The sequence below is a fragment of the Setaria viridis genome, chromosome 3 (genome assembly GCF_005286985.2).
Source record: "Setaria viridis chromosome 3, Setaria_viridis_v4.0, whole genome shotgun sequence".
Classification (NCBI taxonomy): domain Eukaryota; kingdom Viridiplantae; phylum Streptophyta; class Magnoliopsida; order Poales; family Poaceae; genus Setaria; species Setaria viridis.
In genome coordinates, this window is record NC_048265.2 from 39349943 (window position 1) to 39361800 (window position 11858).

The following is an 11858-nucleotide window of genomic DNA, read 5'->3' on the forward strand; positions in this document are numbered from 1 at the left end:
CCCAATTGTGGAGAATTTCTCCAAGAGGGAAATCTGTGACGACGGAGATGTTGTGATCCTGCAAGTAGTGTCGTAGCTTTCGCGAGCTGAGCAGTATTGCGCATAGCAATTTCTGTACCGGTGGGTATTTGACCTTGGAATCTGACAACACCTTACTCATGAAGTAAACAGGTCTTTGTACTTTGTATACATGGCCTGATTCTGGTCTTCCAACCATGATCTCCATGCTAACAACATTGGTAGTCGCTGATTTACAGCAGCAAGTCTTCGTTGGGGTTTGGCGCCATGAGGACCGATGCCTTTGATTCGAAGTCCTTTAATTGTTGTAGGGCTGGATCTGCCTCCTTGGTCCACTGAAACTTGTATTGCCACTTGAGTAGTTTGAAGAAGGGTAGGCCCCGTTCTCCAAGCCTTGAGATGAATCTGTTGAGGGCCGCCATACATCCAGTCAGCTTCTGGACATCCTTGATGCCAGATGGGGCATGCATATCGATGATGGCGGAGATCTTCTCAAGGTTAGCTTCAATGCTTTGGTGACTAATGATGAACCCGAGTAGTTTTTTGGAAGGCATGCCAAAGACACACTTTGTTGGGTTGAGCTTCCACCGGAATTTTCGCAGACTCGTGAAGGTTTCTTCTAGATCCGCAATCAGGTCATCGGAATTTCTGGTATTTACGACCACGTCATCCACGTACGCCTCCATGTTGTAGTGTAGCTACTTATTGTAGCACTCCTGGATGACCCGTTGATATGTCGCGCCAGCGTTCTTCCGCTCGAAAATATTGTTGTGTAGCAAAAAAGCTCCGTATGGGGTGTTGAACGCGGTCTTGATTTGGTCATTCTCTTTGAGAGCTATCTGGTGATACCCCGAGTAGCAATCGCAAAAATAGAGGAGGACGCATCCAGCTATGGAGTCGATAACTTGATCAATCCTAGGTAGCCCAAAGGGGTCCTTTGGATAGTGTTTGTTGAGGTCTGTGTAGTCGACACACTTCCTCCACTCATTGTTGTTTTTCTTTCGCACTAGGACGGGATTGGCGAGCCACTTTGGATGATAGACTTCTTTTATGAAGCCCACCGCGAGTAGTTTGGCCAGCTCTTTCTTGATGGCTTCCCTTTTGTCTTGGGCGAAATCGTCGTAGGCGTTGCCGTTTTGGTGTAGCTTTTGGATTCACGTTGAGTGAGTGCTCGATCAACTCCCTGGGCACCCCCGACATGTCCGCTGATTTTCATGCGAAGATGTCTCGGTTGGCCTGGATGAAGCTGACGAGCACACTTTCCTATTTAGGATCTAGCCCTGTGCCAATCAAAGCTGTCTTGGAGTTATCACCGGTCTCAAGGTCAATGGCTTTGATGTCTACTTCACTTGCTGGCTTGACCTTGATTGCCCCTGACTTCTTTTCTAAAATCTTGAGCTCTGACGAGGACAACTTCTTGGATGCGGCGAAGACTTGCATCATTGAGTTTGGTAATTGGGTAGTTGCTGCTAGCTCCATGGCTTCTGTGTCGCAATCAAACGACCTCTTCAAGTCTCCGCGTAGGGAATGTACTCCCTTGGGTCCCAACATCTTGAGTACTAAGTATATGTAGTGCAGGATGGCCATGAATTTGGCCAATGCTGGTCTTCTGAGGATGGCGTGGTACGATGTTTTGAAGTCCGTTACCTCAAACCGGATGTATTTTATCTGGTAGTATTCTTTGGTCCCAAAGGTAACTGGCAAAACCACCTCTCCAAGGGGTATGGCCGCGTTGCCCAGGACGATCCCATAGAACGGAAAGTTCATTGGGGTAAGCATATCAGTGACGTCGAGGCCCAACTTCTTCAGTGTCTTGGCGAATAGAACATTGAGACTGCTACCGCCGTTGATGAGTACTTTAGTGAGTCTGGAGCCAACGACAACTGGGTCCAGGACGAAGAGATACTATCCTAGGTCTGAGAAACTAGTCAATTGATCCTTCCTGGAGAAGGTAATTGGCACCTCGGATCATTTGGGGAACGTTGGCGTTGCAGGTTCAATGGACATTATCTCTCGAAGAGTGAGTTTCTAGGATTGCTTAGTAGCAATACTTGGGGTTCCGCCGAAGATGACGTTGATGGTGTTGGGTGGGTTCTAAAACTTGCCATTGTCACCATCATCTTCGTCTTACTTGGCCTTGCCCTTGTATTTTTTGCCTAGCAGGTCCTTCATGACTCTGCGTAGATTAAAACAATCTATCGCGGAGTGTTTGTGGTATGGATGTCATGGGCACTGTTTCTTCAAGAGCTCATTGAACGAGGGCCTATTTTGATTTCTGCCTCCATATTTCTTGGACGACTACAATATTGACGCGATAGTATTGTCTGGCTTTCGCTTATGATTGTGACTTCGTGAGTAGTTATTTCGGTTATCATTGTTGGTGCGATCGTTGCGGTTCTTGTCGTTGTGTTGGCCATTGTTCTGATTGTTGTTGTTCTAGCCCTTGTTGCGATTGGACTCGAACCTTTCGATCTCCCTATCTTCTTCATCTGCCCACGCTTGTACCATAATCTTGAGAGATTTGACATCAGCGGGGTGTCTTCTGCCGAAGTACTGGAACATCCGGCGGTCGTGGAGGCTGTTCTGGAAGCAGTCAATAACGTCGCCTCATGATGTCCATGATTGTGGCCTTCTTGTCAAAGAAGCAACGTAAGTAGCTCCGCATAGTCTTGCCTTCTTGTTGCTTGACTTGAGACAAGTTGATCTTGTTGCCAGGACGCTACATTGCCCCTGCGTAGTTGTTGGTAAACGCTACCTTGAGATCCTTCCATGAGTCGATGGCGTTCTTGTCCAACGATTCGAGCCACGTAAGTGGCGCCGTCTCCATGCAGATGGGGAAGTAGATGACTTTAGTGTCGTTTCCCCTAGGTGCTTGTACTGACAGCGAGTAGCACCGGAGCTATTGGACTGAGTCCTACTTTCCATCGTACTTGGTGATACCCAGAGGTTTGAACTTTTCGGGTAGAGTTGTCTTCCTCACACGTCTTGAGAAGGTGGAGAACCAATCAGAATCATCTACTGGGTGTTCAACTTCTTGCTCGCGCTCGCGGCGCTGTTCGTCGATGATGGTATGGACATCGCGGCTGGCGTTGATCTTGTTGCGGAGGTCTTTTGCTGAGCATTCGGGTTCTGGGTTAGCCCCATGGTGGCCACGGCCTCCCGAGGATCCTACCCGACTACCTTCAGCTCCATCTTGGCTTGGTCTGGCGCCTCCGAGTTGGCTTGGTCTGGATGGAAGGCCTTTATGGCTGCTGCCATATTGACTATGCTGGGATGGGGAACGTTGGACTGACTGTATCAAATTCTGCTGATCGAGTTGTTCGTACGCGAGTTCCGCCAGTTGAGCAAACTATCTTGTGTACTTGTTCTGAGGTATCGTGCGGGTGATGAGATCAATGGACGCGGCGCTAGCTAGGGAAGTATGATGATGATGCGTTTGAACTGCTTCAAAGGCGTTATCCAGGTTCTGGATTGGTAGGTCTGCTGCAAGGCAACGGCGGCGCACTGCTTTTGCGGCGTTTCTTGCTCGTCGTCGAGTTATTTGAGCTTCGGTTTCTTCTTCGACAACGTTGGCAGTGAGTTCATCCCGTGAGACGTCATCCGAGTGACACTCATGTCGCGGGTTTCTATCCTTTTGTTGTTTTTCTTCGTTCTCTTGTCCAGTAATGACGGCGAAGAGTTCACACTCTGGAGAGTAGCTTCCTGAGCTTGAAGTGATGACCTCCATGGTGTTGACTTCTTCGTAGATGGGTGACAGAGGAACTCCCTCCTAGTACGGGAGAGTGTCGAGGTAAGCAATGAGACACGAATTGTCGTTTTTGGCAAGAGCAGGTGGCTTAATGTTGGGCCAGTAGACGAATCTGCCTTGAGGAATTGGTGTGATTACCAGGCCCTGCTGTGGACATGTTAAAGGAGTTTTCTCGTCCGGGTCCGAGTAGTAGTCGAATTCCTCAATCGTATCCGTATCGGATTGTGATTTGGACAGGTCAGCGTGATAACTAGTGGTCGTGTTGCGTAGTCCGAATGGGAATAGACTCTGACGGTAATCCGACTCGCACGATGGGTTAGGCGCCGTCTCGTGCAGGTCAATCCAACCGGCGGAAGAAGTCAAGTTGTATTCGGACTCGTTCCCCCAGCCTTTGATTAGGTTAGAAATTGAAAATTCGCCGTTGAAAATTTAGACCGGTTTGGACTGCTGAATAGCGTAATACCCTATGTTCTGTGTGTTGGTTGGATTGCGTTGTCTTGGAGGAGGTCCCTACCTCACCTTATATTGCCGGGAACAGGGTTACAAGTCGGTTGGTTACAAGAAAACTAGTCAGGCTAGACGAGTTCTACTCTTATTATTATGAGTACCTTTTCTAAGCCTCAACTAGTTCCTGTCTTTCCATGTAGACTACGCCATCCTGCGCTATAGTCTCCATGTCAGATACGTCTCGGTGTCCAGCTTCATATTTGGGACTATCCAAATTTACTGGTGGTCCCATAGATGTATGTACGATAGTGTGACGTTTATAAAGACACATATGAACAAAGTAACGTGTGTCTGTAGCACTAAATTTCTTTCAAGAAACCATTGCCTTTCGGCGCATGTTGCATATATCTTTTCCGAGGAAGCACATATATCTTTCAGCGGCGTGTCGCGTCCTGGCGAACCGAACACTTGCTACCAATAGTAATTACTGCTACAACGCTAGATAAACCACCTTTGGACTCATATACAAATGAAAAAAACCCCATCATTTCCTCCTTCAAGAAAACAAAAGCAGGTATATTGATAATAATATATTACAACTAGTTTACAACCAGCTCCAGAAAACAACAGCAATGCCGGAACAACACCAGAGCCAAGTCCATGTCCATGGAATCCTCAGCCCCCGGCACTTGCAGGCGCCAATGGCGGGTTGACAGCGTCCGATGGTCCAAAGCACGGCTCCCTCGGGCTTGCCACTGCTAATTCCGGCCAAACCCACCTCCTCTGACCGGACCAACGCCCGGTGACAGCCATCCCTGCTTCCAAAAGCACGAAAGCACCCATCGCACGAGCACAACAAAGCACGGCAGTGGCGTCAAGAAATAATAAAAAAACAAAGCGCAGTACTCCGTAGTAAAATAATTAAAGCGGGGTTGAATTGTAAAATAATCTTTACCTGCCCCTTTGCCCGCGGCGGAGAGACAGGCCCATCCGGGCCGGGTCCGGGCCCAGGGCCCGACGGACGAGCTGGGTCGTGGGTGAGCTCACAGCCGCCTCGGGGCGGTCGCTGTGGGCAACGCGAGGCGGGCGAAACTGACACTCTCTCTCCTCTTCTCTCCTTTCTCTCTCTAGCTCGCACAACACACACACGACCCACGCAGTCGCGCCGCGGGAGAGGAGAGAGAGAAGGGGGGCGGAGGAGGAGGAGGAGGAGAAGAGACACAGGAAACTGACGTCGCCTTCGGCGCGGCCTGCTACTTAAATCCCCCTCTCGCCTCGCCTCCGGCCCCCTCCTCTCCTTCCCTCTCCACCCGAATCGCCCGCCCAGGGACGGAACGCTCGGGGGCGGCGGAATTCGCGAGGAATTTTGGCCGGCGGGGAGGTTGGGGTTGGGGAAGTGCATGTGAGATCCGATGGCGGCGGCGGCCGGCGGCGGTGGAGGTGGATGGGGAGGTGAGTGCGCGTGTCGCTGCCGCTAGTTCCTGCGGGTGTTTGGGGGGTGGGGGTGGGGGAGTTCAGAGCGGGTTGGGTTTGTTTGTGACGAGCTCTGTTCGCTTCGTGTGCAGGTCCGGAGGCAGGAGGCGGCGGAGGCGGAGAGAAGGACGCGCTGTTCGTGGAGCTGTGGAAGGCCTGCGCGGGGCCGGTCTCCAGCATCCCGCCGCTCGGGGAGAAGGTCTACTACTTCCCGCAGGGGCACATCGAGCAGGTGAGGCCACCGAGCCGCCGAACTCGGAGTTTGTCTCTTGTTGGGTGCTGACGCTGTCGTTCCCTCGCGTTTTTTTTCCCGAAGGGTTTTTGTTGCGCGCGCGCGTGCATGTGTCGGAATCCTCGCCGAATTTCGCGGGGGGTTCTGGTGTTCTGCATGATCGCTGCGAATTGCGGGCTTTGGAGGGGTTTTTGGCGAGGGATTGCTTGATCTGTGAGTCGATGGGGGTCCCTGTGCCTCCCCTCGATTTGGGAAAATTCCGGTCGTGTGCCTGCGCTGTGACGTCCCTGGATTTCGAATCCTCGTCGTCCGCGGGCTGGATTCCTGGTTCCGGTTCGTGGGGAGCTCGCGCTTTTGCGCCGAATCGTCGATTCTGACGGGAATTGTCAGGCTTTTGGGGTCGATTCGCATGGCCACCCCAGTGCTGCGGTCTGCACTGGGGTTGTGCCTTCTGACGCGGAGAGTTCGGCAATGCGGGATCCGTTTGCGCTCCGTTCGCGCCGAATTCTTGGCTCGGCGATGAGATGAGGGGTTTCTTCTGATTTTGGGGATTTTTTTTTCTAGGTATCCAAGGTCGTCGGTTACTTTTACTGGTCACTTCAGTGAGCTCACTCCTCAGTTGAGCTCACTTCATTTGACTCCGGAAGCTTGGTCTTTCTTTAGTGCCTGGAATGATATTAGGAATCAGTGCCTTTATGTTTTTTAATGTTATCCAAAGCTCCGCAAATTTTTTACTGACTTGGGGAGATATGCAATGATTCCTCTTTCCAAGATTCTTGCTCTGCTCTGTGTGATCTGGGGGTGCTGATTCTGTGGAATTTGCTTGTTTGTGCTGTCGTCTCAGGTGGAGGCGTCGACGAACCAGCTTGCTGAGCAGCAGGGCACACCGCTCTACAACCTGCCATGGAAGATCCCCTGCAAGCTCATGAACATCGAGCTGAAGGTAGCAACAGCACTGCTTCTTTGATGTTCATTCTAGCATGTCGTGGATGCAAATGCCTGATCCTATTTCCGTTGCTAGGCGGAGCCAGATACTGATGAGGTGTACGCTCAGCTCACCCTGCTCCCTGATAAGGTGGGTAACTTCTGGTTGTGCTTCATGCATGTTCAGTCTTGAGATGTTAACCAATACCATGTACTGACATTTGTGCTTGATTTACAGAAGCGAGATGAGAATACCACTACAACAGTGGAGAGTGATGCTGCAGAGGATGAGGTCGTGCCTGTTGCACCACCAGCCACCAATGAGCAGCTTCTCATCCATTCCTTCTGCAAGACACTGACTGCCTCAGACACAAGCACGCATGGTGGATTCTCGGTGCTGCGTCGGCATGCGGATGAGTGCCTCCCTCCACTGGTTAGAACCTTGGAACCTTTGACTCGTCTTGCTGTTTTTGGTCTAATGATAGTGATCCTTTGATGTTGCTCTTTGATCAGGATATGAGTCAGCATCCTCCAAATCAAGAACTGGTGGCCAAGGACCTGCATGGGGTCGAGTGGCGCTTTCGTCACATCTTTCGAGGTGATGCCTCATCATCCTACTCGATATGAATTCATTCTTAAGAGTGATGTGTCACGCTCTTTCTTGTTTGTTCACTCTAAATCGCTGGCTCGAGTGCATGCTTAATGCCAGCTTGTAGTTGTTTGTAAATGCAATAGAGGCTATTTGTGTGTCGATGACCCATTTGTTTTGAATTTAACTGCAAGTCTGATACCAACAATTACTAATATTGACTGGGACCATATTGTCATCAGAAATCCGTGTGTTTAATATTTTCTGGGATGCCCTGTGTTTGATTGTGTGTGGATGATGGCAGTAGTTGTATTGATGATTCTTCTTTCACACACTTAGTTTATCTGGATTAGGAATTCCTGCTCTATTGTCAGTGGCCTAAATTGTAACTTGGATAGATTTAGTTTATTGGACAATTTGTTGAAATTTGCAGTTTCGTGTTTTCTTTACTTCAGGTCAGCCACGTAGACACCTTCTTCAGAGTGGTTGGAGTGTTTTTGTTAGCGCCAAGCGTCTTGTTGCTGGTGATGCCTTCATATTTCTCAGGTGGGGTACTATGCTACATACTGAGTGGTTAATGTTCCTTGCTCTTAACTCATTTTAAGTTTTAACGCTAAGACACCTTAACAATACCCACTTCCTTATATTCTATGGGCCAGAGGTGAGAATGGGGAGCTACGTGTTGGAGTTCGGCGGGCACTCAGGCACCAAACCACCATCCCATCTTCGGTCATATCAAGCCACAGTATGCATCTTGGTGTTCTTGCAACAGCATGGCATGCAGTGAACACTGGGAGTATGTTCACTATCTACTACAAGCCAAGGTTCGTGGGGAATTATATGCTTAGTCACACTATTCCTGTGTTCAATTTTAGCACAAGTGCTGTTTGAAACTGTGTTTTATTGTTGCATGTAAGTTTCATTATTGTCTTGCATGATAAAAGGAAGTTTTGATATCTACTATAACTATATGCATGTTGAGCTGAGTTATTTACACATTCTGCAGGACTAGTCCAGCTGAATTTGTGGTCTCGCGCGATAGGTACTATGAATCACTGAAACAAAATTATACAATAGGGATGAGATTTAAGATGAGATTTGAAGGTGAAGAGGCGGCAGAGCAAAAGTAAGACTGTCTGTAATAAATATTTGGATTCATTTACATGCCAAAAAAAAAAAAATCTCTTTTGAGATAAATTTTCCAATCTCATTTGTTAGATTCACTGGAACAATAGTTGGAATAGGTGCTTCTGATCCGTCTGGATGGGCTGACTCCAAATGGCGTTCCCTTAAGGTGTGGACCATATGTTTTTTTTGGCTTGTGAGGCCAAGTTGATTAATATCAGCGTTTACTAACATACTCTTGTGAAATCAGGTGCGATGGGATGAAGCTTCTGCTGTTCTTCGTCCGGAAAGAGTCTCTCCTTGGCAAATAGAACCTGCTGCTGTTAGCCCATCTCCTGTGAACCCTCTTCCACTCAGATTCAAGAGGTCTCGTTCAAATGTTAATGCTTCGCCATCTGACATGCCAACTGTAACCAGAGAAGGTTTGAATTTTACCTTATTACTGTCATGAAACTTGTAGTTCTTTCTATCATTACTAATGCATGCAATCTTTTCATCTAGTTGCTTCTAAAGTCATGGCGGACTCTCAACAAAACAGTCTCCCAAGGGCCTTGCACAGTCAAGGAAGGGCACAATTGACTAGTCGATTCCGTGATAGCAGTGATCTGAAGTCCGCTCAGGATCTCACCATGTGGTCTTCAGGAATTGAGCAAGAGAGAAACAATATTGCTGCCCAGACAAAGCTAAGTCTAGAGGGTTGGACGCAAACAAGAAGACCTGAGGGTTACAATCAGCTGTCATCGGCATTTCAACCACTGAAAGATGCGCAGAATCCACTTTGTTCTTTTCCTAGTCAAATATCTGGAAACCACTCAAATACCTGGGACACAGTTGATGCTCATTATCCAACCCAACAAGCAAACCACAACATGCTACCTGGCACATGGTCTTTAATGCCTCATAACTCTGGTTTTATGATGAATCAACAAAATTATCTGTCAATGCCTGAAGCTGCACTTCCTCAAAGGGCTGAAATTGCAAAATTTAGTGGGAAATCAGCTTTCACTTCGCTTCAGGGCCATGGCATTGATCGGTGCTGCTCAGGCTGGATTGGCCATAATCGTGCATCATCGAGTTTGATCAATCCCCAGCCTTTGGTTATTGAAACTGATGTCCAGAAAACCAAAGGCACTTCATTCAAGCTATTTGGGTTTCCTCTTGGTAGCCCAGAAAAATCTGAACCTCTGGTATCCCCACCAAGTGTTGCATATGACGGAAAGCTTCAAACATCTCCATCACAAAGGAATCAGCTAGACATAATTGAAGTGGATGATTATTCTGATCCTTCGAAGACTGTTAAGCCTCTTGATGGTCCTCAGACAGATTCTGTTAGGGAGAATAATCATCCTTGCCCAGAGGCTACCCAGAATGTTCAGAACAAAGTGCAAAGTAGTTCCACCCGAAGCTGCAAGAAGGTTCACCACACATTGCACCTTTTTCCTCGCTAGTTATGGACCTTTTTCCTTGCTAGTCATTTCCTGATACATAAAATGCATACTGGGTCCATATCCTTTAGTGAATATTTTTCGAAGTATGCTTCAATGAAGCTATGTACTGCTGCTTGCTGGCTGGAATTTCCTGATAGGATTCCTTCTGCAACAAATTGGCTGTATCTAGAAGCTAATTTTATCGCAGGTTCCACTGATGAAAAAAAGAACCTGCTAGTTTGTATTCTTCTATGCTAATAAATTGTGAAGTTTTCCTTGCCTAAGCAAGTTTCATGTTGGGAGCTGCTTGACATCATCCGCACACCTTTTTACATTACTTTTGTGTTAAACTGTGAAAAGACAAACCGTTGGGAAGCATGTGATGGTATTTTTTAATTATGTCTTCTGAATATACAGTAGATGAGTAGAACCTAATGAAAATGATGATTATGTACATCATATTTTTATGCCGTACCTTTAAACTGCTGTTAAAATGTGATGACAAATAGAAACATTTGTCGTAGTATTGTTCTGCCTAATTGCTTCCATTTTGGTTCATCTCTTTTTGTTTGCTTTCAAGGTAACTTTGTTGCTCGTAGTTTTGAATATGAAAGGTATACCCTTTTCAGGTGCATAAGCAAGGCAGTGCCCTCGGCAGGTCGATTGATCTGACAAAGTTCACTTGCTACAGTGAACTAATTGCTGAACTGGATCAGATGTTTGACTTTGGTGGTGAGCTGAGCAGTCCTCACAAGAACTGGATGGTTGTCTTCACTGACAATGAAGGTGACATGATGCTGGTTGGTGATGATCCCTGGAAGTGAGTCTTGCCACCACCTGGATGTTTTCCTTGTCTTTCCTGTTGGACGGTCTGTAATCATGCGCGACTAATCTTGACCTCTGTCTGGACAGCGAGTTCTGCAGCATGGTCCACAAGATGTTCATCTACACAAGGGAGGAGGTGGAAAGGATGAACCCTGGCGCCCTGAGCTCCAGGTCCGAAGAAACTCTGTCTGACTCGCTGGTGAGAGGATCGGGTTCCAAGGAGCCCCGAGGTGGGCCATCCGCTTTGTCTCTCAACTCCGAGAACTGCTAGTTTGTCCAGTTCACGAGGTAATACACAGCAGCAGCAGTATATGGTCTCGTTTCAAGCAGCAGAGCAAATGTGAATAATCTCGTGTGGTCTTGTTGCAGGTCTTTCGTGGTGGCAACAGAGGGAGACAAAAGGCCACATCCGTAGCCGGAGAGACAGACAGCAAGTTTGTGAGGTTTGTAGTGGTGTTGTAGGTGCTTTCGTGTGTATGGCTCTGGGTAAAGCCCCGCAGTACCCAGTTTGTAGTTGGTGCTTGGCCTGGCGGTCAGTTTCTTGTTCAAGTTTTGGGTGTGCCCCGTGTTGGGGTTAACCGGTGAAGTTATCGTAGCAGAGCAGCAGAAAGCAGGCAAACAAAATCCCTGGTCGCGCTTGCTTGGCCCTCCTCTCTTTCTTCCTTGTAAATATAGCCTTGCTCTGAAGCGTAGTAGTGTACTGTTGACAAGTCGTGACTGACATGGCACCTGAAGAAGGCAACTTTGCTCCTTTTATCGTGTGTTGCGGCTGGGTATGTGCAAGCGTAGCTACTTGCCTGCGCTTGTCGATTCTATGCATGCATTTTCTTGTTGGTTTGCTGCTGGCAAATATGGTTTGCAGGGTTGATGGTAGCAAATATGTTGGCGATGTGCATGTGCAAGGTAGTAGTGTGCTGGAGGGGACTGAGGAGACGAGCTATGGACCTGTGCTCGGAGCGGTAAGGAACGTGGTCGAGTCTGAATTCTGGATGCTGCCTGTTTTGGTTGGAGTGCTCAGAAATATGTTGCTTGATTCTGAAGCCTGGGTGC

General features: G+C 48.1%; 1 protein-coding gene across 1 annotated transcript; it reads left to right on the top strand.

Moving 5' to 3' along the window:
* Nucleotides 1–5300: 5300 nt before the first annotated feature.
* Nucleotides 5301–11562, top strand: LOC117848786 (auxin response factor 24). The gene is made up of 15 exons (XM_034730322.2): nucleotides 5301–5665; nucleotides 5779–5918; nucleotides 6763–6861; nucleotides 6940–6993; nucleotides 7081–7275; nucleotides 7356–7440; nucleotides 7887–7977; nucleotides 8091–8255; nucleotides 8438–8557; nucleotides 8650–8725; nucleotides 8807–8978; nucleotides 9058–9971; nucleotides 10613–10803; nucleotides 10896–11096; nucleotides 11178–11562. The coding sequence occupies exons 1-14, from the start codon at nucleotides 5626–5628 to the stop codon at nucleotides 11077–11079; spliced, it is 2526 nt and encodes an 841-aa protein (XP_034586213.1). The 5' UTR covers nucleotides 5301–5625; the 3' UTR covers nucleotides 11080–11096; nucleotides 11178–11562.
* The last annotated feature ends 296 nt before the right edge of the window (nucleotides 11563–11858 follow it).

Coding starts and splice junctions, on each gene's coding strand:
- LOC117848786 (XM_034730322.2), top strand. CDS start 5,626: ATGGCGGCGGCGGCCGGCGGCGGTGGAGGTGGATGGGGAG. Junction 7,441..7,886: donor CTTTCGTCACATCTTTCGAG/GTGATGCCTCAT, acceptor TCTTTACTTCAG/GTCAGCCACGTAGACACCTT. Junction 8,979..9,057: donor GCCAACTGTAACCAGAGAAG/GTTTGAATTTTA, acceptor CTTTTCATCTAG/TTGCTTCTAAAGTCATGGCG.